The sequence below is a fragment of the Asparagus officinalis genome, chromosome 4, assembly GCF_001876935.1.
Source record: "Asparagus officinalis chromosome 4, Aspof.V1, whole genome shotgun sequence".
Classification (NCBI taxonomy): domain Eukaryota; kingdom Viridiplantae; phylum Streptophyta; class Magnoliopsida; order Asparagales; family Asparagaceae; genus Asparagus; species Asparagus officinalis.
The window spans coordinates 32,804,466-32,830,815 of record NC_033797.1 but is presented as its reverse complement, the minus strand read 5'-3'; the positions used below and the strand labels follow the sequence as shown (position 1 = coordinate 32,830,815).

At 41.6% G+C, this 26,350-nt stretch overlaps 1 protein-coding gene across 1 annotated transcript in view; it reads right to left on the bottom strand.

The window, feature by feature from the left end:
- Nucleotides 1-24,000, bottom strand: part of LOC109838468 (2-oxoglutarate-dependent dioxygenase AOP2-like) — a 38,109-nt gene extending 14,109 nt beyond the window's left edge. The window contains exons 1-2 of the mRNA XM_020406911.1: nucleotides 23,618-24,000; nucleotides 22,807-23,125 (exon numbers count right to left, since the gene is read on the bottom strand). Of these exons, the coding sequence (XP_020262500.1) occupies nucleotides 22,807-23,125; nucleotides 23,618-24,000 (702 nt within the window). The remainder of the gene's footprint in view (nucleotides 1-22,806; nucleotides 23,126-23,617) is intronic.

The following is a 26,350-nucleotide window of genomic DNA, read 5'->3' as shown; positions in this document are numbered from 1 at the left end:
TACAGTGGGGGTTTTAATCATTTTGGACATGATTAAACAATCACAAAGAGAGGTTCTTAATCATTTTTTATTATGATTAAGAGTGGATTATTCAGATGATCTCAGGTTATCCTTAAGAATAATATGTAGAATATTCTTCCAGGAATTTCCCGCTAAATAGGTTATCCCAAACGTGCTATGGATAGTACTTTTTTAGGAACTTCCCATTGATTGGTATCATGAGCTTATCATCATTTTGGGTGATCAAGCGATATGAACCATTCGAGTAAACAGTTTCTACTACAAATGGTCCTTCCTATTTTGGTTGGAATTTTCTTTTCTTCTTAGAGTTGAGAATCATTAGTCGCCGAACTGCAAGAACCAAGTCTCATTCCTTAAAGCTTCATTGTCGGACTCTCTTATCAAAAGCCCGAGAAATTCTGGCTTGATAAAACTCAATTTGTTGTTGAGCTTCCAAGCGCTTTCCATCTAACATCTCCAACTTTTCGAGACGTTTCTGATGTTGTTCCTCCGTAGTCATTCCCGTTGCTAGAGCGATGCGGAGGTAGGGAATTTGTATTTCCAAAGGAAGGACAGCTTCACATCCATATACTAAGAAATATGGAGTAGCTCCGGTTGGCGTGCAGACGGTGATGCAGTAAGCCTAAAGAGCTTCACCAAGCTTATCATCCTTGTCCCGCTTGTTGACTCTTATGAGTTTTGATAAAATTTTGATAATTATCTTATTGAAGGCTTCAGCTAATCCGTTAGTTGTGGGATTATATATCGTTGACAAAACATCTTGAATTCCGAATTTACCGTAGAATTTGATGAACGCATTGCTAACGATGTCATGCACTATTCGTCTTGGAACACCATATCAGTATATGATATGGTGTTTGATGAATTTGACAACATCGTCTTTACTTCTTTAAGAGGAACCTCTTTGGCCTATTTTGAAAAATAATCGGTGATCACTAGAATGAAACGGTCACCTTTGGCTGAAGGTGGGAAAATGGGACCCACGATGTCCATTCCCTATGTCTCGAATAGCCACGATGTCGCTGATGGGTGTAGGTGTTCTGGGGGTTGGTGCATGTAATTCACATGAATTTGACATGTATGGCACTGTCGGGTATAATCAACTACATCCTTGACCATGGTTGGCTAGTAATAACACATTCTCCTGAGTCGATCACACAGTTTGGGACTGGGTTGATGTTCCCCACATATCCCATCATGCGCCTCCTTGAGAGCTCCTTCCGCTTCTTTGGTCGACAGACACCGGAGTAGCAAGTCGTCATATGCGCGACGATACAATCTTTGAGTCGCGGTGTTATAATAGAATCTCAGTGCTCTTCGCCGAATTTAATCCTCTTCTTTTACATCTCCAGGTAAAATACCATGTAGGACATAATCGATAATGGGTAAACACCAATCTCGAGCTTCAAGTTTGATTCTTGTCGAGTGCGCTTCTTCAGCTATTGAATTGTAGATTGGCACGATGAGCTGGTGAGTTCTCACAGTGACCAACTATTCTGTCTCGGGAGGCTGTGCCAAAGATACGGCTAATGTTGCTAGCACATCTGCATATGCGTTCTGGAGATGTAGAATGTATTCGATGAAAAATTATTCGAACGAACTCGCCATCTCGATGGCTGCCTGGTGGTATGGGATCAAATCTTGGTTCCTGACTTCGTACTCTCCGCGGATCTAATTGACGATCAGTTGAGAATCACGAAAAGCTTCAAGGTACTCGACCCCCCAGCTCTTTGGCAAAATTAAGTCCAATTAGTAGCGGATTGTATTCAGCTACATTATTGGAACATGGTTCAATCAATGAATAAGCTCGAGGCATGACGTGTTTTCCCGGAGAAACTAAGACAACTCCAACTCCTAAGGAAATCTTAGAACATCCGGGAGTACTTGCCACATTGACTGCCCGAGAAGCACCATCGAAGTACAATTACCACACTTGTTGATGCGATGTGGTGTTGACTTCATGAGTTTCATCCGGCAAATCTTCGTATAATTCGGCTTTATCTTTTGTAGGATTAACTGCCAAAAGATCGTAAATTGCTTGTCCTTTAACCAACTTTTGTTGTTTAAATTGCAAGTCATATTGGGACAATAGTAGCACCCACCTCGCTAAACACAAATTCATGGAGGCTGGTTGTGTCTTAAATACTCGAATTGGGTTCATGTTAGAGATGACATAAATCGTCTGCCTAACCAGGTAGTGCCACATTTTCTGAATCGCAAACATTAAGCCGAGGCACTCCTTCTCAATCATCGGATATTTAGATTCGGCGCCTACCAACGTACGGTTTAGATAGTACAGTGCTTGCTCGTAACTGTTATCATCGTCTTGTGCAAGCAAGGCACTTAACGAGTGGTTTGTCGCTTTGACATAAATCAAGAACGATTTACCAGATTTCGGTGGACGAGAACGAGAGGATTCGTCAAATAGGCTTTGATATTATCAAACGCCTTCTGAACAGCATCACCCCAAATAAATGATACTCACTTCTTTGTAAGCTTAGATAATTGTTGGCATTTCCCAGAAAGATTCGATATAAATCGATGGATATATGCCAATCGCCCTTGCAATCCTCTAAGTTCTTTGAGATTTCTCGAGGGTTACAATTCATGTATTGCCCTCACTTTATCGGGATTGATATGGATACCCTTTGTGGTGATGACAAATCCAAGAAATTTGTCACTGGACATTCCAAGGAAGGATTTGGTAGGTTTCATCTTCAATTGATGACTCCGCATAATATCGAACATCATCTTCAGGTCTTTAATATGATTGTTTTTGTTACGGCTCTTAATGACCAACTCATCAACATAGCATTCGACGGTCTTCCAGAGGTGTTCTTGGAAAATCTTCATCATCGCTCGTTAGTATGTAGCACCGGTGTTCTTTAAGCCAAAAGGCATAATTGTATAACAGAAAATGCCAAGGGGTGTCCTGAACGCGGTATGCTTTTCATCTTCTGGGTGCATCTTAATTTGATTGTATCCTGAGAATTCATCCATAAATGACATTCTCTCGAATCCATATGTGTTGTCAATGATGACATCTGTGATCGGTAGAGGGAAATCATCTTTAGGACAAGCGGCATTCAAATCCCTGAAGTCAATGTAGAGTCTAATTTTTTCGTTCTTTTTTAGGACAGGGACAATGTTCGCTAGCCAATTAGGATGTTGTTCTTCCCCGACGAAGCCCGAATCAATCAATTTTTTGACTTCTGCCTCTATTGCTTCCATAATTTACGAACGGAACCGCCTCTGCTGTTGTTTGACAAGTTTAACATCCGGTTTGATGTTAAGGCGGTGCATTGCCACGTTCGGGTCAAGTATCGGCATATCTTCATAATTCCATTCGAAAATGTCGATATATTCCCTAATAAGGGTAATCAATTCCTCCTTCTCTTCTGGTGGAATGCTATCACTGATGAATATGGGCTTTGGATTGGCTTCATAGCCCATGTTAACCTGAACCACCTTATCTTCGGTTGGATGTTCCCTTTGTTCAAAACGGTCGCCATACTAAATATTTAAGTGATGGGTCCATGGGTCCTCCCAAGTAGGTAATTGATCGTCTTCTTCCGTTGTGACGGTATCGATTATGGCCATATTTGACATTAGGCTCTCGAACATCTCTCCCAGGCTAATATCAAAATTCCAACCTGAGGAATCAAATGAGTACCTGTCTTTATTCGTTAATTGATCGATGACTTGCCAGCAACATTCGTTATCGGATGACGAGACATAACCTAACTCTCTTCTATGGCTGTAATAATTATCAGGTTTTCCTTTTGGAACATAAGCAGCTTTGACCGGAATTTGAGGACCTTGATCGAAACGAAGTCCCTCCCTAAGTGCGAGGTTATATCACTATTTCTTCATGTAGTCATGCGCTTGCGGACTGTATTTGAACAAATTAGATTAGGTTTTTTGTCATCATTATCAATTTTCGAGAATGGATCTAATGGTGTGGATATTTCTCCTTTCCCATAGATGACCTCCTTTTCACTCCCTGCCTTGACAGGAATGACAAGGATTGTCTCGAATGAGTCTTGGACACACTTCTTCATCATGCAAGATGATCGAAGCGGCATATGTATATCGGGATTGTCATACAATTCCTGCATTATATTATCAAGACAATGCGAATACTCTAAATCATTATTTATTATTTCATCGGCAAGTTGCCAGTTACAACTTCTATCTGACGATTCACTATCGTCAAGATCGATTACAAGAGGTACAATGTTATTCAATACAAAACCTTCGTCATAATCGAGCCCGGCTTCGGTATCAGCTTCTTCTCCGCTGTACGTACCTTAGGTTGATAGTTCAGTATTAGACTCAGCACCATAAAGAAGCGAGCTAGTAAAGTAATTTTCTAACCCTTTAAATGGCTGCTTATCCGCGACCACTGTCTTGACCTCATTGTTAGTGTCGACATACTTCAGACACTGATGGAGGGTGGAAGGAACTATAACGTTATCGTGGATCCAAGGGCGACCCAACAGTAAATTATAAGAGGTCTTTGCATCAATCACATAACAAGTGACCTTGGACTTTAGATCTCCAAGTTGACATTTCACCCGGATCTTTCCCAATAGCCTGGATCCACTAGTGTTGAATCTATAAATAACGGTTCCCATGGAGGCTAATTTGCTATCGGGAATTCCAAGGTGGTACATCAACTAAAATGGCATGATACTAACAGCGGAACCCGGATCGACTTGGATCCGGTTAACAACGCTGGAGGCAATGTATCCGGTAAAATACAGAGGTCTGTCATGCTTCGAATTCTTCACTTGCATATCCTCTTTGGTAAAAACAATGCAAGGAAATTTTGTGGCCGCTAAGTTATAGTGTTGAACTGATAACTCTGGCTCTTCAGGGGCTGGCTTGATCTGAGTGAGAAACATATCAAAATCGGCCAAAGCTTCTTGTAAAGCTTTCCTTTTTTTTTTTTTTTTTGAGAGGTGCAGCAACTCATATAGAGTTATCCTTACTGGGATGTTGGCTAACTAAGCCATGACATCGAAGTGGTACGGAGCGTTTGAACTTTCTGGTTTATCTCTTTCAATCGGTCAATTGAAACGAGACTGCTTTAGAACTTGAACTTCTTTTTACTAGGGTTCTTTCTCCTTCTGCTTAGCCAGCTGTTGAGGTTTCTCAGTAAGCATAGGGAGTTGCAACCACCCCCTATTCAGCTAATTGATCGGACGCACTCGGATAGTTGAAGCGATATTCATTTCCACTTCTGGTAGCAAAGGCTTCATGTTCCTCTTCAGAAAGCGATAAAGTTAGGATTTCTTCGTCGTTTTCTTCCGGAATTACCGAGGCTCTGCAACAAGACTTCTCTTTTCCTTTGCCCTTCGACTTGTTCTTAGACGAAGATCATGTCCATTGTTCATCTTTAAGCAGATCAGGATGGACCCAGAGAATTTCTCCATTTGAAGCTGTATGTGATACAAGTCCATTTTGGTGTTGTCCGGGAGGGTCATCATTAACAATCCGCATTTCTACCTTTGACACAGGTTCTGGTTGAAACCATGACAGAGGAACTAAACCGAAGCTAATGGATATGACATTTCCGCCTACTTTCTTCTCTTTCGGCTTCGCAGTCATAACACCAACGTCAATCAAAGCTTGAATTTTGTCTTTTAAGACATAACACGTCTTGGTGGGATGATGGACCCTTCCGTGATATGCACAGTATTTCGGGTATGTGATCTTCTTAGCTTCCTCTTGATTTGTGACCGGTGGAATCTTGATTTTGTTGTTGTCTAAGAGGTATTTGAAGATAACAGGTACTTCATCATCCTTGAAAGAATACTCTTTCGGAAATCTAGGTTCTGAAGTCTTAGGCTACATTAGAGATTGTTGTGCTTGGTGTGGCAGCTGGAAAGATGACTGTTGCGGTTGTTGTTGTTGTTGTTACGGTTGTTGTGACGTCTGGTGAACATAAATGATAGCCGCGTGTGCCTTTCCTCTACCTCGAGGAGTAACATTTTGCTTCAGGAGGTTAACTGGCGGATGACCCCTCTCAATCTTCTTTCTCTTGAGAAAGCGTTCAGCCTGTTCACCCCGCACCTTTAGTTCTTTCCAAGTCTTGGAAGACACAACTCCCATGACTTCTAGGACATCCAAAGAAAGATTGTTGTGACACGTTTGGAGGATAAATTCTTCTATGAGCGGATCTCGACAGTTCACTGCTTTGTTTCGAAAATGTTTGACGAAGACATCAACCGATTCCCCATCTTTCTGTTTCTCATCCAATAAAGTACCAATTGATACCTTGGTGTCATCATCAAAGAAATTGGTAAGGAATAAAACTTCCATATTATCTCAACTGTTGATACTTCCAGGCTTGAGACATCGATCGGTACCAATCAAAGGTGGCCCCACGAAGGGTACCAACGAATGACCGGACCATCAAAGCCTCGTTTCCGGAGATTACCAGGTGATATTTGAAGTAAATCTAGTGTTGAGTGGGTAAACCTCTACCATCGAAAGGAGTGAAGTTAATCAGACTAAATTTTGGGGGATAGGAAATTGAATCACATTCCCTCGGATATGAGCATGGAATACCTGTTTTCTTCACTTCTTGAGCCTACATCAAAGCGTTGACTTTGTTCTCAAGCTCCTTCATTTTCTTATCCTCATCCGTATTTTTCTTCGGGTGATTTTGAGAAAGTTGGAGAGGTTTGACTAGGCCACCCTCAGCATTATCATTATTAGGAGGAGGATCAGCAAAAATAGTCTCATCCACCTCTCGGTCACTATCAACCTCAGTTATTCGAATAGGCGTAGTATTACGCCGGCTAGACTCAGCCTTTTGACTTGCCGCAGGTTGTTGTTGATGTTGTTTAGTCTTCAATTCCCTCATCTGTTGCATAATCAACCCCATCTCTATCTTTATCTCAACTTTGATCTCTTCTCGTTATTTAGTCAAAGCTTCTTGCAACATTTGGGCCAATTTATCTGGTGTGATGGTGAATGACTCCCTCGCCTGTCCTACACTGGACATTATATCATTAGAAACGACCGTAGAGTTAGTATCTGAATGCTCGTCTTCTGAAGACATTCCTTCATGCATCCTCTTGTAATCTCTGCATCAGTTGGCTCTTAACTGTAGTCATGACATTTTTTGAGAGAGACCTCGGCCAACCCTTCCTCCTGGGGAGAAATCGGGATTGAAATTGGTGGCACGTTGTCTTCCTCTGTCTGCCATATTGATGGTGACTTCAAGGAGTTTATCCTCTTGAACAACATGCTTCTTCTTGCGGAAACGTCTCGGCTCAGGCTTTGACGTTTCCGTGGAAAATCTCTGGAATACAAAAACTCTTGGTGGTGTGGCTTTGGAGCAGCTACATTCATACAATACCGCTTTAATGAGCCTCTAACATACATAATGAGGGCTTGTTTTTTGAACAGTCCTCTTCCGTGACTTATTCTTACATTCAGATTGATAGTATAACTCGTCGACATGATGGCCAGAGCACCCTATCATTTGCTGATGTGGTTAGACTTTGTTAACATACTCAGAACGACTTGTTGTCACCTTTGAGCAATCCAAAGTTAAATCAAGAGTCGCACGTTTAGATACACCCCCTTGCGGGCGTGGAGTCTTAACGGGCTCCTGAGTTTCAACACGAATCCCCAAGCAGGATGAAATTGGAATTTTCTTATCCTGAGATCGTCTTGACTTGATCGGAGGATGCTTACAACCCCCAGCGTTAGAAGTCACCTGGGATTTATTCATTGAACCCAAGCGTTCTTTAACTGGAGCTTTGCATTGATCTTCGTGTAAAGGACCGAGGCAATCCGCCATTGTGATCATGAATTTTGACAGGTCAGGACTGACCCATGGCTTCACTAATGATGAAGCAAATATGGTTACAGTAGACTAATGAGGAGCGGATGTCGACGGAGTCGAAGAAGTGGCCTCGGGGAGTTGCTTTTGGCCGAGACACTTGCAAGTGTCTCGGACACAATTGCCTTGGCTGAGACAGCAGCTGGTGTCTCGGGTGAGCTTCCTTTGTTCGAGACACTTGCTAGTGTCTCGGTTGAAGGCAGTAGTCCTCGAATCTGATTCTCGTGCATGTTCAAATCGGGGAGTTGCTTTTGGCCGAGACACTTGCAAGTGTCTCGGACACAATTGCCTTGGCTGAGACAGCAGCTGGTGTCTCGGGTGAGCTTCCTTTGTTCGAGACACTTGCTAGTGTCTCGGTTGAAGGCAGTAGTCCTCGAATCTGATTCTCGTGCATGTTCAAATTTTGGGATCCAAACCTTGCGAGTTCTTGGTGATTCTTTAGCCACCATTTCCTTCTTTCCTTCTCGTGTTTGTTGTAGGAGGGCACGCGCACGAGCGGCGTTTGCACAACACTTTTGAATGCGTTCTTTGAGGGTCGAACGGGCCCTTTTGACGAGAGTTAATTCCTCCATCAAAAGTTTAGCAGAGATATGAGTGGTCTGCCTTTGAGGCAACTGAACCACTCAATACTTCTTCGACTCTAGGTCTGCGTAATAGCTAACCCCGTCGACTTGTTCTAAGGCCTTAGCCATTTGACTAGCGCAGCGCTAACGTTGTCTCTGACGAGCTCTCTTCATCAGTGCCGGTGGACTTTGATTCAATAACTCATTAACTAAAGAAGAGTCATTGTGAGCTGAATTGTTGATTACCGGAGCAGTGTTGTGAGGGGAAACCTCAGCAACAATTAGGCGAGAGTCTTCACCCGTAGCATTCGTCAGAGTTGAGAACTCGAAAATCTTCTTAGAAGATGAAATCTTCCTACATTTTCGAGGTGAGGAAGACTTTGAGGATGAGGATGACATATACTCCTCAAATTTTACTTGGTCTAACTCGTACTCAACCGTGGATTCAACCGGTATCTTGATCGGCTGCGACACGACGGTCTCGGCAGCGAGACCGTTGGCTCCCATTGTGATCACCAGCGTGTTTGTGTCAGGAACAAATTTCATTGTAGAATTCATTATAACTGTTTATTAATTACAATGAATACAAAAGAGTGAGCCGTGTGCTTTATAAATCTACTCTTTAAAACAAAACTAAATTACAAGTGCTCCCTAGAAACACATGCAAGATCGTTTTGGATCGCCGCTTGCGTGGGATCTTTGCCTGTGTCGGGGGTACGTTAGCCCGTGGACCACCTAATCACAGATTCAGATTGAACCGTGAAGGCTTTGGGATTCTTGCTTCGTTTTAGAAGTAAGAAAAGAAGTGAATATCTTATCGATGTAAGATTTTCCAAGATCAAGTCAAAGCTTAGATCTTGAGGAATCATAAAAGTTGCTGAAAGTGCTTGAACGTAACGAAGACTCTCCTTCTCTCTTGTTCGGAATTCACTAAAATGCTCAAGTCCTTGCTTCTCTCTGCTCTAAAATGCTCCGTCCTCGTCAATAATGGTCATAGGGGGGGTATTTATAGATCGTAGGAACTGTAACTAAAGTCTGAAGTTGAAAAGGAGTCGTGTCGAATAACTTCCATTTCTGAGACAGTCGCAGTTGTCTCGGAAGCATAGCCTGCTTCTAGCCGTTTTGTAACTACTTTAGCCACGTTTTATTACCATTATTTTGACAGTTATTAACGTGATTTCCGCTTGTAACTTCTCCTCCATGTTCATGAATGATTCCCAACAGTTATGAAAACCACGTGGATTGCACAAAACTCGAGAAAATCATCGTCAAGTTCAGCTTAGTTTCTGAGACAGTTGCATGTGTCTCAGAAGCTATAGTTTTCCTCATAGCTTCCGAGACAGCTGTAACTGTCTCAAAAACTATGAGTTTCCTTCATAGCTTCTGAGATAACGGACACTATCTCAAAAACTACGAATTTTCTCATAGTTCCTAAGATGTGTTTTGTTCCTTGAAACTTGTGTGATGCACTTCTTGTGCATTCTTTAATTGATCTTTAGCTTGGATGATCCTCTATAATCCAGATGATGATGTTTATCACCTTCTTTCCATCTTGAGTTATGTATGATAATCTATAGGTAATTTTTGACGCCTATAGTATTCTCCTCGATATAGGGAAATCTCCTCCTCCTCTTCTCGTGGATATAAGAAAATTGCTAAACCATGTATATCTCTGTGTTTGCGATTGGTTTGTCATATTTGGTTGGATTGCACTCATATTTGATTTGGTTCTCTTCTCCCATGGCTTATCAACTCATTCGGTGTGCAAGCACGCTTCCGCAAATGCACGCAACAATTGGTATCAGAGCTTAGATTTCAAATCTAGGGTTTTGTACTAGTGGAGGAAGATTCATTGTGGAAGCTTTGTTCTTGGAGTTCTAGGCTTCGGTGGAGATAGGATTGTGGAGTTGTCGTTGAAGATTTTGCTTTCCTTGTATGATTAGGTGATCTATTTAGAATCCAATCTAGGGTTCAGTTGGGTAATTTCTAAATCCTATCAAAGTTTGGATCTTTTTTTACAATTTGGAGTGGTTTACAATGGGTGAAGAAGTTGGTAAAATAGTAAGATGGCGGGTACAGTTCAAGTTGGTTTTTCAAAACACCAAGATTAGTGTGGTTAAATATGATGGCAAGATTAATTTTGGTTTATGGATGAGCGACGTACAAGATGCGTTCAATACTCAGAATTTAGAGGAGATCATAATGGTCCATGAGAGGCCACCAAAATATGAAGAGGCGGTATAGGAAAAGATGAATAGGAATGCTTGTGGGGTGATCAGATCCTGTTTAGAACGGGAGATGAAGTATGATGTGATTAGGGTGACGTCCGCAATGAAGATGTAAGAGATTATCAACAATAAGTACCTTACGAAGAGTGTTGAGAATCGTTTGCACTTACTGTGAAGATTGTTCAGATTTTAGATGTCTAGGGGCACCTCGCTAGCGGCTCATGTGAACAACTACACTAAGTTGTTGACGGACTTGGCGAACGTAGATGAGAAGATCACGAATGAGTACGAGGCTATTATTCTTTTGGGATCCTTACCGAATGAGGAGTATGACACATTCGTGCTTAATTTATTAAACGGGAGATCTTCTATCACTTATAGTGAAGTAACTAACGCTTTGACGAACTATGATTTGAGGAGGAAGGATAAAGAAACTTCCCGCGCTAGTACTTCAAGAGAGGTTTTGTCGACGAGAGGTAGAAGCCCATATCCGAGAGGTGGTAATAGGAGCAGGTCAAAGTCTAGAGGCCATCACCGGTTAGCTAAGAACCAGTGTGTGTTCTGCAAGGAATAGGGACATTGGAAAATAGACTGCCCGAAGCTCAAGGAGAATAGCAAGAAGAAGGGCCCCAAGGCCAATGATGTGAATGTTACAAAAGGCGATGATTCTGATGATTCGAGCTTTTCTCTATTGATTACTCCGGAGGTGAACCATGTGAATGCATCAGATTGGATGCTTGATTCTGATGCTACTTATCATATGACTCCCACGCGAGATTAGTTTGCATCATTTGAGAGACTCGATGAGGGTGTTGTTGTCATGGGAAATAATCAATCATGTGGCATTTGTGGGATAGGTACCATGCGGATTTGGATGCATGATGGAGTAGTCCGTGAATTGAATGTTGTAAGATACGTTCCTCAGCTGTAGAAGAATCTTATTTCTGTTGGAGCTTTGAAGGCAAAGGAATTCAAGGTGACCTTTGAAGATGCTGTAAAAAAGGTTACTAAGGGATCTTTGGTGGTGATGAAGGGAGTCCGCAGTCAAAATTTGTATTATGTGAAGGGGAGCAAAGAGGTTAGCCAGGTAGCTTCAACTATTTTAGATGCAGACATGAGTAGACTTTGACACTACAGGTTAGAGCACACAGGAGAAAAGTCACTACAGGCTTTGTGCAAGCAGGGGCTATTGAAGGGAGCCAAGAGTGGAAAGATTGAGTTCTGTGAGCACTGTGTACTTGGCAAGAAGACGAATGTGAAGTTTAGGACAACCATCCATAGGACGACGGGCATCTTGGACTACATGCACACAGATGTTTGGGGTCCCATCAAGATGACATCACTTGGTGGTCAACATTGGTTCGTCACATTTTAGATGGCTATTTTAGGCGTTGTTAGGTATACACCATGACGAAGAAGAGTGAAGTCCTAGAGTTGTTTGTGGAGTAGAAGAAGAGATTGGAACTGCTGACTAGGAGAAAGATCAAGACGTTGCGATCTGACAACGGCAGCGAGTACACTTCTGACCCCTTTCAGTAGCTATGTCTAGACGAGGGCATAGAGAGACACTTTACAGCTAGTCATACACTACAGCAGAATGGGGTGACAGAGAGGTTGAATCAGTCTTTACTAGAGAATGGCTGATGCTTATTGTCGTAGAGTGGTTTGGAGAAGATTTTTTAGGCTGAGGCACTTTCATATACGAGCCATCTCATTAACAGATTGTCTTCATCTGCGATTGAGGGGAAGACCCCTATGGAGATGTAGTCGAGAGAGCCAGCACACGACTATGACCAACTCAAGGTATTTGGGTGCCCTGTATTTTTTCATGTGAAGACTGATAAGTTGGAACCGCGAGCTAGGAAGGCTATATTTGTAGAATTCAAGCGTGGTGTCAAGGGATACAACCTTTAGGATCCAGTTGATAGGAAGATTGTGTTGAGTAGGGACGTCACATTCGATGAGGCTTTTATCTTGAAGCTTCCCAGCTCTCATAAGGTGGAGAGCACCCTAACAGAGAAGACATCGCAGGTGGTGGAGATCGATGCAGCTTCATATTGTCCAAATGGTACATGTTTTCGTCAAAAGTTGGTTTTGTCATGGAATTCATTATATCTTCAGTCGATTACAATAAATTCAAAAGAAATAGCCTTTTTATAAGACTTCTTTTACACAACAAAATGAAAATTACAACTCTTGGGAAACAAACGCAGGATCGTTGTTTGGATCACTGCTTGCGTGGGATCTTTGCCTGTGCCGGAAGCGCTTTGACTCGTGGACCGCCAAATCACAGATTCTGATTGAATCGTGAGGGGTTTATGATTCTGACTTCGTTTATCGAAGTGAGAAATTGAAACGATATCTTATCGAAGTAAGATAGTCGTTCTTCTTGAAATCAAGTCAAAGCCTGAATATCAAGGAGTGGCCGGAAGCTCAGGAACTCTGCTCTCTCTGCTTAACAGTGCTCAAAATGATCAGCCCCCTCAAAAAATGGCCTTCGGGGGGGGTATTTATAACCTCCATGAACAGTTGGTGGAAAACTGGCTCGCGAGACAGCATTTGCTGTCTCGACGGGCGAGACAGTGTTTGCTGTCTCGATGGACCGCGACCATTAAAAGCTCGTTTCCAGAGATCATGCCCAAATGAGACTTGAAATAAATAAGTGCATGAATAGGAGCTCTTCCCCGTCACATACGGCGCTGAAGTGTAATCAGATTGAATTACTGTCGATATGGTATGAATCCAATCTTTGGATAGGACATGGATACCCGTCCTCTTCACTTCTTGCACCGTATTAAAGCGTTGACTTTCGCTTTTCAAGCTCTTCATTTTCCCATCATCGTCTATGTCTTCATTTTCGAATACGTTGCAGGAGAATGAGTTTCAGATCCACCCCTGTAAAGATGTGCCATTGAAACATCCCATAATCATTATGCGGAGAATGTGTTAAACCACCCCAGCGTTATTCTATTGTGGAGGTGCTAGTCAGCCATAATGACTTCATCATTTCTCGGATTACTTCACTCACAACTTCTGAGTATGGCGACTGGATCATCTCTGACTGGACTCAAGGGAGTTGAGACAGTTGAGCTAGCAATTCTTCTCATTTGTGCGATAGCTAAACTTCATTCTGTCTTCACTTCGCTCTAATTCTTCGCTTGTTTTGCTAGGAGCTTCTTGAAGTATTTGAGCCAATTGAATCAGAGTCGAATCGTGCAGTATTCTCTGGTTGTCTATGCTTAGATGGCTATCATCTGAAAGCCAGATCGCAGACAAGTGTCCGAGAAATCTCCTCGAGACGTTCCTTATTGCATTCTTTGTATCTCTGCGTCTGATGCTCTAATTGGAGTCGGAAACTCATTTGACCGATCTTGATTGATCTTCCATTTCGGGGAAAAGCGGATTTTGGTCACTGATGCCCTTAGACCTCTTTATCAGCTACGGTTGATGGTCACTTCAGTGAATCATCATCTTGGAAAAGGTGATTTATAAGTCGTCACAGAACAATGCGACGTTGAATAATCTTTCTTCGAGATATTATTCACACATTTAACTTGATATACATTCATCGGTCATGATGCCAAAAAAATCGTATTCGTTTGCGATATGACCCTCAGGTAGTGCGATATCATTTGTAATATGTCTTCTTCTGCGGTAATAAAACCTTGTTGTATTCTCAGGACAATTTATTTTTTCTTGAGCGATTCCAAGTTATTCAGGAGTCGCAACGCTTAAAACCACCCCTTGTGAGTATGGGTTTAACGGGCTTCGAATGCCTGATTTGACAAACATTCGACTTTGGGAACCAAATTTGGCGGAACCATTTCTGTTTCTTGCCACGTTTCCTTTACTTCCCTTCTCGTCTTTGTTGTAAGGAGCACCGGGCCATGAGCAGAGTCTTGCACACGTTTTGTATGTTCTTTGAGGTGTAACGAGTCCTTTTGACAATAGTCCATTCTCCGTCGTGAGTTTGCAGAGAATACAAGTGATGGTTGTTGAACAACTGAACCTCGATGTCTCTCGGACTTTAAGTCTGACATGATTCGAACCCCCGTCCGGTTTGTTCCACGCCTTAGCAATTGGCGAGCACGGACTTCGTTGGGCTCTGACGAGCTGCTTTTCTCAGTACCGGCAGGCTTTATTTAATGACTCTTACTTGGCGCAAGAGCTTGATGAGCAGCACGAGGTTACCGATAGAATCCTCATTCAACAATCAACGAGAGTTTGATTCCTGGCCTTCTTTGGCCTGTAGTCTTCTCAATGGCTTGAGATCCTTCTGTGTACTTGCGACGACAATGAGATCTTGAAGAGGATGACGGGTATTCCTCACTTGGTTGTTGGCTGAATTCATATTCGAACCATAGATTCAACTGAATCTTGATCCGGCTGACGACACGACGTTTTCTCTTTTTTTTGCAGCGAGAGACGTTGGCTCCCCACTGTGCGTCGCCAGGCGAGACAGTAAACGCTGTCTCGCAAACAGTAACCGCCAGGCAGTTTTCATTTTAACTGCCTCTCCACGTTTCAAACTCCGTTATTTTGGCAGTTATCCATGTGATTCTCGCCCACGATGTTCTCCACGTTCTTGAACAGTTAGTGGCCACGTGTCGGGCATTTACAAAGGCAGTTTTGACCATTTCAATACTGTTTCGCTGGCGAGACAGCAAAGACTGTCTCGCTGGCGAGACAGCAAAGACTGTCTCGCTGGCGAGACAGCAAAGACTGTCTCGCTGGCGCGACAGTTCATTCTTGCCTTTGAGTGATTTTCTCTATGTCTGGGATATCTATTAGCATTTTTTGACGCCAACAGATACCCCCTCCAAAGTATTCCAGACTCAATCTTTTATAGAGGAGTTCTGGGATGCTTTGGATAAGATAGATTACGATCTCTTCAATGCTTGGTCGAGTAGATCTTGTAAAATGGCTTCGACTCTTGATCTCTTCATCCATTAGTCTATTCAGTTCTTTGTAGAATAGCTAATACTTCTCCGGCACTGCGTTTATCGCTCGACCGTTGTTGAGATCTCGAATTGAAGTTGGTATTTCCAGATTGATGCTCGTTTGTCTCTCGAAAGTTCGTCAGGTTATCCTTAAGAATATTCAGATTAATATTCTCCAGAAACTTCCTGTTGATGATAGGGAAACAGTTTAGACTCGTGTACCTATTGGAGTATTCAGGTTATTCTTAAGAATATTTTGATTGATATTCTCTAGAAACTTCCTGTTGAAGGTAAGGAAACAGTTTAGACTCGTATACCTATTGGAGTAATATGGTCTCTTTTTTTGTTGGTAGAGATAAACCCACTCCTGGAGAGGAAGAATTTTATATTCTATCTCCTGGTCTCTTGTTTGTTGGTAGAGATGAACCCGATGATGGAGAGGAAGAATTTTATATTCTATCTCCTGGTCTCTTGTTTGTTGGTAGAGATGAACCCGATGATGGAGAGGAAGAATTTTATATTCTATCTCCTGATGCAAAGGAAACTCAAAGTGGAATATCCACTTAGAGAATCTGAACAGGTTTGAATAATCCTAACTATCATAAGGTTTGATTATTCAACCGAAAGTGGACCTCTCGTTCGTAGAATGAATCGAGAAGAGATTTTGGTTGTGGTCCTAACTGTAGTAAGGTTTGACCAAGAGGGAGTTTGAGACGATCCTAACTGTTTAAAGGTTTGATCGCTCAATTTGTGGACCTCTCATTCATGGAACGAATCGAGAGGGGATTTTGGCTTTGGTCCTAACTGTTTAAAGGTTTGACCAAAATGGGAATTTTGTGAGGGAAGATTGATCTAAAGAGGTGATCGAATCTCATCTCAGCAAAAGAGTATTCGGAAGTCATAGTAGGAGTTTAGTGTTTATCACTTTGTTCATAATGATCGGGGTTATCCCTAAGAATATTACATTTAACATTTTTCCGGGAACTTCCCGTTACATGAATTATCCACCCCCAACTTTCTTTGTAAAACTGGGTGTAACGAGGAGTACGTTATCCTCAGTCGCATGTTCGGGTTATCCTTAAGAATTTAGGATTCTCTAGGAACTTCCCGTTATATAAATCATCCACCCCCAGCTTCCTTTGTGAAACCAGGTTTAACATTGTACTCGGTTGGATAATCGAGAAGCAGTTTATACTCATATACTCTTTGGAGTGTTATGGAGAGGCAGTTTATACTCGTATACTCATCGGAGTCTGGGAAAACAGTTTATACTCGTGTATCCAATGGAGTATTAAGGTCGTCTTTACTCGACTTCTTTCGTCGTTATGACGCCGGAGTCAATTAATGCTTGGATCTTATTTTTGAGTCCAAAGCAAATATTGGTGGGATGAAGAACCCTTCTATGATATGCACAGTAGTTTGGATCTGTAATCATCTTAGCACCCTCCTGATCTTTAATAGGCGGTAGCTCGATTTTGTCATCGGCGAGAAGGTATTTCATTATGGCTGGAGCTTCGTCATCTTCGAAAGAATACTCCTTTTGGAATCCCGGATTGAGAGTCGCGTTCACTTTTAAGAAAGTGCTCAGCTTGTTCACCCCGAGATTTTAACTCCTTCCAAGTTGTGGATGGCACGACCCCCAGATCTTCCAGGACATCGATGGAGAGGTTATTGTGGCATGTTTGCAGGATGAACTCCTCTGTAACAGGGTCTCTGCAATTCGTTGCCTTGTTACGGAAGCGCTTGACAAAATCGTCGACTGACTCTCCGTCTTTTTGCTTCTCATCCAAAAGGGTTCCGATTGACACTTCGGTGTCATCATCAAAGAAGTTGCTGAGGAATAAACTTTTTATGTCATCCCAGCAATTGATGCTCCCTGGCTTAAGACGTCGGTACCAATCGAAGGCGGGACCACGAAGGGTGCCAACGAATGACCGGACCATTAAAGCCTCGTTTCCAGAGATCATGCCCAAATGAGACTTGAAATAAATTAAGTGCTGAATAGGCGAGCTCTTCCCCTCAAACGGCGTGAAGTTAATCAGATTGAACTTTGTCGGATATGGTATTGAATCCCATTCTCTTGGATAGGGACATGGAATACCCGTCCTCTTCACTTCTTGAGCCGTCATTAAAGCGTTGACTTTGTTTTCAAGCTCTTTCATTTTCCCGTCATCGTCTATGTCTTCATTCGAATGACGTTGAGGAGAATGAGTTAGATCACCCCCTGTAAGAGGTGCCATTGAACCACTCCCAATATCATTATTGGGAGAATGTGTTAAACCACCCCCAGCGTTATTGCTATTGGGAGGTGTATCAGCCATAATGACTTCATCCACTTCTGGATTACTGTCATCCACAATCTGGATTCAGCTCGCTGACTGGACTCAGGAGGTTGAGGTTGTTGAGTTAGCAACTCTCTCATTTGTTGAATAGCTAACTCTATCTCTGTCTTCATCTCAGCTCTAATTTCTTCACGTTGCTTCGTTAGAGCTTCTTGAAGCATTTGGGCAAATTGATCAGAGGTGATCGTGAGTACTTCTCTGGTTTGTCCCGTGCTAGACATTGTATCATCAGAAGCGATCGCAGAACAAGTGTCCGAGAATTCATCCTCCGAAGACGTTCCTTCTTGCATTCTTTTGTAATCTCTGCGTCTGATGGCTCCTAATTGGAGTCGAGACATCATTTGAGCGATTCTTGGATTGACTCTTCCTTTCGGGGAAAAGTCAGGATTTGAGTCACTTGAATGCCACTTAGACTTTCTTTTATCAGCTACGTTGATGGTGACTTCAGGGAATTCATCATCTTGGACAGCTGATCTTATAAGTCGTGCACAGGAACAATGCGAGTGAATAAATCTTTTTCGAGATTTATTCACACCCTTAACTTGATAATACGATTCATCGGTATGATTGCCAAAAAATCGTATTGTTTGGTATGACCTCCCAGGTATGACGATATCATTTGGTGAATATGTCTTCTTCTGGGGGTATAAAACCTTGTTGGTATTCTCAGGACAATTTATTTTTGTCTTTGAGCGATCCAAGGTTATGTCAGGAGTCGCACGCTTAAAACCACCCCCTTGTGAGTATGGAGTCTTAACGGGCTCCGAATGCTGATTTTTTACAACTTCAGACTTTGGAATCCAAATTTGGCGGAGTTTCGGTGTTTCTTTGGCCACCGTTTCCTTCTTCCCTTCTCGTCTTTGTTGTAAGAGAGCACGGGCATGAGCAGCGTTTGCACGACGTTTTTGTATGCGTTCTTTGAGGGTTGAACGAGTCCTTTTGACAATAGTCCATTCCTCCGTCGTGAGTTTGACAGAGACATAAGTGATTGGTTGTTGAGACAACTGAACCACTCGATGTCTCCGCGACTTTAAGTCTGCATGATAACGAACCCCGTCGGTTTGTTCCAACGCCTTAGCCAATTGGCGAGCACGGCACTGTCGTTGTCTCTGACGAGCTCTTTTCGTCAGTACCGGCGAGCTTTGATTTAATGACTCTTTACTTGGCGAAGAGCCATTATGAGCAGAGAGGTTACGAGTAGAATCCTCATCAACAATCAAGCGAGAGTCTTGATTCTGTGCCTTCTTTGGCCTGTAAGTCTTCTTCAATGGTGAGATCCTCTTGTACTTGCGAGACAATGAAGATCTTGAAGAGGATGACGAGAGATATTCCTCAAACTTGGTTTGGTTGAATTCATATTCGACCATAGATTCAACTGGAATCTTGATCGGCTGCGACACGACGGTCTCGGCAGCGAGACCGTTGGCTCCCACTGTGGTCGCCAGTTTGTTTTCGTCAAAAGTTGGTTTTGTCATGGAATTCATTATATCTTCAGTCGATTACAATAAATTCAAAAGAAATAGCCTTTTTATAAGACTTCTTTTACACAACAAAATGAAAATTACAACTCTTGGGAAACAAACGCAGGATCGTTGTTTGGATCGCTGCTTGCGTGGGATCTTTGCCTGTGCCGGGGGTGCGTTAGCCCGTGGACCACCAAATCACAGATTCTGATCGAATCGTGAGGGGTTTATGATTCTGACTTCGTTTATCGAAGTGAGAACTTGAAACGATATCTTATCAAGGTAAGATAGTCGTTCTTCTTGAAATCAAGTCAAAGCCTGAATATCAAGGAGTTGCCAGAAACTCAAGGGCCCGTGAGACAGTAAACGCTGTCTCGCAAACAGTAACCGCCAGGCAGTTTTCATTTTAACTGCCTCTCCACGTTTCAAACTCCGTTATTTTGACAGTTATCCACGTGATTCTCGCCCACGACGTTCTCCACGTTCTTGAACAGTTAGTGGCCACGTGTCGGGCATTTACAAAGGCAGTTTTGACCATTTCAATACTGTCTCGCTGGCGAGACAGCAAAGACTGTCTCGCTGGCGAGACAGCAAAGCCTGTCTTTGCTGACGAGACAGTTCATTCTTGCCTTTGAGTGATTTTCTCTATGTCTGGGATATCTATTAGCATTTTTTGACGCCAACAGTACAGTATCCATTAGAATGCCGATTGAGATGATGTCTGGCGAGCACAATGGTGATTTGGAGGATACGGGTACATATGAGCAGAATCAGGGACTGACGGCTCAGGTTCATGATTCTATTACGGTTTGGAGACAGATGAGAGACAGACGGATACCAGCATAGTATACAGACATAGTAGTTCCGTATGCACTTCCGGTGAAAAGTATCGATGAGATAGTGCCTACTACATTCAGAGAGGCCGAGCAGAGTTCAAAGGCTAATTTATGACAGGTGGCTATGTAGGAGGAGATGAAGTCTCTGCATAAGAACGATATATGGGAGCTTGTTGAGCTTCCAAAGGGACGGAAGGTGATTGGTTGCAAGTGGGTATCCACGAAGAAGGAGGGCATTGAATGCACTCTCGTGAGGTTCAAATCTAGGTTGGTTGCGAAGGGTTATGCACACGAGGAAGGTATTGATTATAATGAGGTTTTCTCTCCGATAGTGAAGCACTCTTCGATTCGGATTATGCTAGTTTTGGTGGCACGGTATGGTTTGGAGTTAGATCAGTTGAATGTGAAGACAGGATTTCTTCATGTGATCTTGATGAAGAAATATATATGACGCAGTCATTGAGATTCTAAGCTACAGGGAAAGAAAAGTTAGTTTGCAGACTAAAGAAATCGCTATACGGTTTGAAGCAATCTTCTCGACAGTGGTATAGGCGATTTGATGGTTTCATGACCGGTTATTCATACACTCGGAACCAGTTTGATCCTTGTGTGTATTATTACAAGTTAAAAGGAGGTGCGTACATTTATTTGTTACTTTATGTCGATGACATGTTGGTTGCTTCTATTTTCAGATCCGCTATAGATGAGTTGAAGACATAACTTTCAAAAGAGTTTGAGATGAAAGATTTGGGTGAGACAAAGCACATTTTGGGGATGGAAATCGGCAGAGACAAAGACAAGGGAAAAAATTGTTTGACACAGGTGGCTTATTTGAAGAAGGTTCTACAGCGGTTTAATGTTAGCATGGAGATGAAGCCAGTTAGTATACCGTTAGGAGCCTATTTTAAGCTTTCAACTGACCTTTCACCGAAGACAGTTGAAGATAGAGAGTTGATATCAAACACTCCTTATGTGAGCGTAGTTGGGGGCTTGATATACGCGATGGTATGTACAAGGCTGGATTTGCCACATGCGGTGAGCATAGTTTTGAGATACATGCACGATCTAGGAGTGAGTCATTGGGACGCCTTGAGATGGATTTTGAGGTACATTCGAGGTACTCTCAATGTTGGTTTGGTTTTCGAGTGGGACACTAGAGGTGGACAGTTGTGCATTGGCTATGTTGATTCGGATTATGCTGGTGATTTGAATAAGCGTCAGTCTACAATGGGATATGTGTTTACTTTGACCCATGAGTAGGTGTGTTGGAGATGTACCTTACAGTCTACGGTGGCTTTATCGATGACGAAAACAGAGTATATGGTAATTATGGAGGCTATTAAGGAGGCTATTTGGCTTCAGGGACTTTTATAGGAACTTGGTATATCGCAACGGCCGTCACTATTCATTGTGATAGCATGAGTGCTATCTATTTGTTGAAGAATCGGGTTTTTCATGTAAGGACGAAGCACATTAACGTTTGTTATCACTTCGATCGAGATGTTCTTGAAGATGACGATGTGGAGATTGTGAAAATCCACACAAAGGATAATCTGACGGATATGCTCATAAAGGTGGTTCCGAGCAACAAGTTCGATCATTGTAGAAACTTGTTACACATTCATGATTGTTGAGGCTGTTGACGGCCATTTGGATGAACTACGAGCGGCTTGATCCCTTAGGAGAGGGGTACGTAGGCAACCACATTGTTGCAGCCGAGTTTGGAGAGCCGACGCAGTGGTGCTCTTTGTTTGGTGTCAGCTCAGTTTTGGAAAAACTTTACCGAGGTGTAGAATTGAAGAGACAGCGAAACTCAGAAAAACTCAGAACTATAGATTTTGGTTCTGTCCGGTCGATCGCGATGAAATGTGTGGTCTACCGGAAACGTGCACAAATACAGGGTGTTTGTTAGTTTTCTGGCCAGTCGGCCGCCACAGTCTTCGCGGTCGACCATGAACCCTGTAAGTGTTAGACTGATTTTTCAGTCTACTGGCCGGTCGACTGCCAAGACTGGTACGGTCGACCGTGCATCGAGCTGGGCCTGGATTTATTTTCTGACATGTTTGGTTTTGTGTTTTGATATATATTTAAACACGATTTTTAGGGTTTCTTAACCAGAGATTTGAGAGTATTCTGAGCACTTTGAGAGGGAGAACTTGAGAGCAAGTTGAGAGATCATTGGTAAGGGTTTGTTCGAGTGTTTGAGTGATTGTAACACTTTTGTACTCTCCTCGATATAGTGAAATATCCCCCATCCTCTCCCCGTGGACGTAGGCAAATTGTCGAACCACGTATATCTCTGTGTTTGTGATTGGTTTGTCGTATTTGGTTGGACTGCACTCGTATTTGATTTGGTTCTCTTCTCCCGTGGCTTATCGACTCGTTCGGTGTACGAGCACGCTTCCGCAAAGGCGCGCAACATCATGTTCTTTATAATAATCTTAAGGATAAATTTCATGGAAACCTTAAAACTTTATCCGGTATAGGGTTAGATTTAACTGGAGCAATTAAATTAATAATTAAAGTATTAATTTGAAATCGCAATTACTTACAGATAACTCGTCACCGACCATAAAGGTGAGAGAGTTGCGTGACGGTGTGATCCAGGATCCATCCTTAGTGAGAATCTCAAGCCCCTCCTCTTCATGTTGGCAGAGGACGGTACTGAACGCCATATCGGTATGGACGGCTAGGGAATTCGCAGGCTGGTCGCGGGTCTTCGGAGGCCCATAGTGGGAGAATCGCATGTAATGCTCATAAGATTCCAAATGTTTGTCAAAATATTTCTCCACTCCAAACCCCTCAAATATCATTTTTCTCACCATTTGGTCCACTTCCATTAGAAGCATCATGAAGGTGTACACAACGTCCCTGTCCATACATGTGTACTATTTTTAGAGAAGGCACGGATTACAAAAGTTTACAAAGTAAATTTCACGATGGCTTATAGAATAATCGTACGTATAAGGTGCAAACACATTGAAAAGACTTTTTCGTGATGGATAAGTGACCCAAAACACATTGAAACCTTTTGAAAATTTGTTTCTAAGTGGTTCGTATGAAGTAGATCTTATCTATAATTGAATATTCATTTTTCGACTCTAAATTTTGAATTTGAGATAATAGTATATATCTATACGTTGGATAGTATTGCTAATATTAAACTAGCTCAGCTTGGAAAGAAGAAAAAAAAAAAAGGAAAAAGGAAACATGTCATGTAGTAGTACTTAACATTTTAAATTAACTGTTATTATATTTTGGTGGACAGAAAGTGTACAGGGTTCATCCCAAAATATTATATATGTATAGGTTCAGGGGTTTGCGAAATTAATTTATGCGGATTGAAAGAAGCCATGTATGTACCGAAACTCTGGATTGCCTTTCTCGCCCATTAAAAGGCCGACGAACTTATCGAAGTTACGGCCAACGTTAAAGTCGGGGATGGTGAGGGCTTCGTAATCGGAGCCCAGAACGACGCTGTAGTTATTGTGGCCAGGCGTTTCGGGGCAATTAGTTCGAATCTTGGCCTCATTTGGCAAAGCAAATAACTCCTTCAACGCCTTGCCAAATACCGCCTCTCTTATCTCCGGAGTGATCGTGTCGTACACTATCTCGAACGCGGTGAGTTCACTGAGTGCTCGCATGACCTGCGATCGCGCCGTGGTCCACTCCTCGCTGCCGGAGCTTGCGAGGGAAAGGCCGGAGAAGTTTATTTGCGGAAGCTTGGAAGAGTCGCGGGAGGCCATTGATCTCTCCACTTAAGACTAGGTATCTAGTTTGAGTTGGTGTCGCGGCTATGGCTCCATGGGTGTCCGCATAAATAAGATGTAGGTGATTACTATTCCAACATTTCGCTATCCGCTCGTTCTTGCTCGCGGGAAGCGCTAAGAGCTAATCAAAGCCTCCTGCCCACAAATTACTGATGTTGGTTCTGAGTCGGCTGGTGATCCAGAAAAGCCTTTGGAGTTTTTACCTTTAAACCCTAAATTTTCGAACCCCATTTATGTTTAAAGCTGAAAAACTTTTCCTTTCTATCTATGAACCCGAAACGTCAAATACATCCTATTTCTATATGCTATCCATGTCTTGCCTTGAATTACTTGGAGGGTGTTCGATGATGAATGCCCTACAGAGATGTTTTTTCTTGGAATTCGATGGTTTCAGGCTGTAATGATTTTTGCAGTTAAGCAAAAATCTTCTTACTTTCGTTTCGTCCCCAAAATGTCTTGATCCCGTGCTAACTACATGATTATTCTAAAATATTTAAAGGACTTGGGGAACCAATTGCGAAATATGAAGATGTAAGAGAGGATAATTTAGAACACTTACAGTTTTGGAGGACTAATTTTAAAATATGCAAACGTAAGAGAGTATTAGACGCAAGATTCGGATCGTTCTTTTCCCAACAGGGTTGGCTACTCTCGCACGTATTTGAAAGTGGTCTAGATGCCGTGTACTTTCCTTTCTTTCACTCCCGTCCAACAATTTCATTCTACATAAACAGTGAATCTGATGACAGTCTCCCGGCGGGGGTCCCACTCCTCTATTTCAGTCGCACTCGTATGAATGATTTGATCACTACCCTTAACTTAACTCTTAATTAGCACTCCAATCACGAAAACCAAGTCCAGCCCCTTGGGTACACTAGTAAGGGTCCCACTCCTCTATTTCAGACGCACTCGTATCAGAGCAACTTCAATGGGGGAAGCTGCATTCTATTTCAGACGCACTCGTATCAGAGCAACTTCAATGGGGGAGGCTGCAAAATGCAGCCTCCCCAAAGAATATTCTATTTATTATTCTTTTTTAGAGGGGAGAAACTCCAACCATTCCCCTCTATAGGAAGCTCTATTGGTATTTTTAAATGGTTATTTATATAATACTTTAAATAATTTTGAAAATATAAAAAATATAAAATGTTAAAAAAATATATGAGTTAATTTAAAATATAAAATATATTATAAATTAATACTAAAATTATAACATATAATATAATGAAATGATATAATTCAAAGTTAATGTAATCAAATATATTATAAAATATAAAATATATCATAAGTTTAAAATAATGAAATGTTTTTTAAATATATAAAAATAATAAAAATGATAAAAGTTATATAATATAAATAATATTATTAATGTGTTTTATTAAAGTTTCAATGTAATTCTAAGTTAATGTGTTTTATTTGCGTTTAATTTTCAATGTATTATCATTTCTAATTACTTGTTTTGCAATTTTATATTTCGATATTGGTCTCATTTTGAAGGTATCGACGAGACATTTCCAATGATATTATTTTTATTAAAAAATTATATATATATATATATATATATATATATATATATATATAACATGATAATTACAATAATATATATTAAAATGTATCATGTTATAGTTAATATATTATATTATTTCAAACTATAGTATTATATTATATTATATCATAATATTTTACTAATATTAGTAATTATTATATTATATTATAATAGTATGTCATATATATAATAACTATAATAATATTTTATAAATTAATTATATAATAATATATTATATAATAATATTTTCTAAAAAGTTGTAATTTTCCTTTTGTTGTGTAAAAGAAGTCTTATAAAAAGGCTATTTCTTTTGAATTTATTGTAATCGACTGAAGATATAATGAATTCCATAACAAAACCAACTTTTGACGCAAACAAGCTGGCGACCACAGTGGGAGCTAACGGTCTCGCTGCCGAGACCGTCGTGTCGCAGCCGATCAAGATTCCAGTTGAATCCATGGTCGAATACGAATTCGACCAGACCAAGTTTGAGGAATATCTCTCATCATCCTCTTCAAGATCTTCATTGTCTCGCAAGTACAAGAGGATCTCACAATTGAGGAAGACTTACATGCCAAAGAAGGCACAAAATGAAGACTCTCGCTTGATTGTTGCTGAGAATTTCACTCGCAACACCTCTGCTCACAATGACTCTTATCTAGTTAAAAAGTCATCGAATCAAAACCCGCCGGCATTGACGAAAAGAGCTCGTCAGAGACAACGCCAACGCCGTGCTCGCCAAATGGCTAAAGCCTTGGAACAAACCGACGGGGTTCGTTA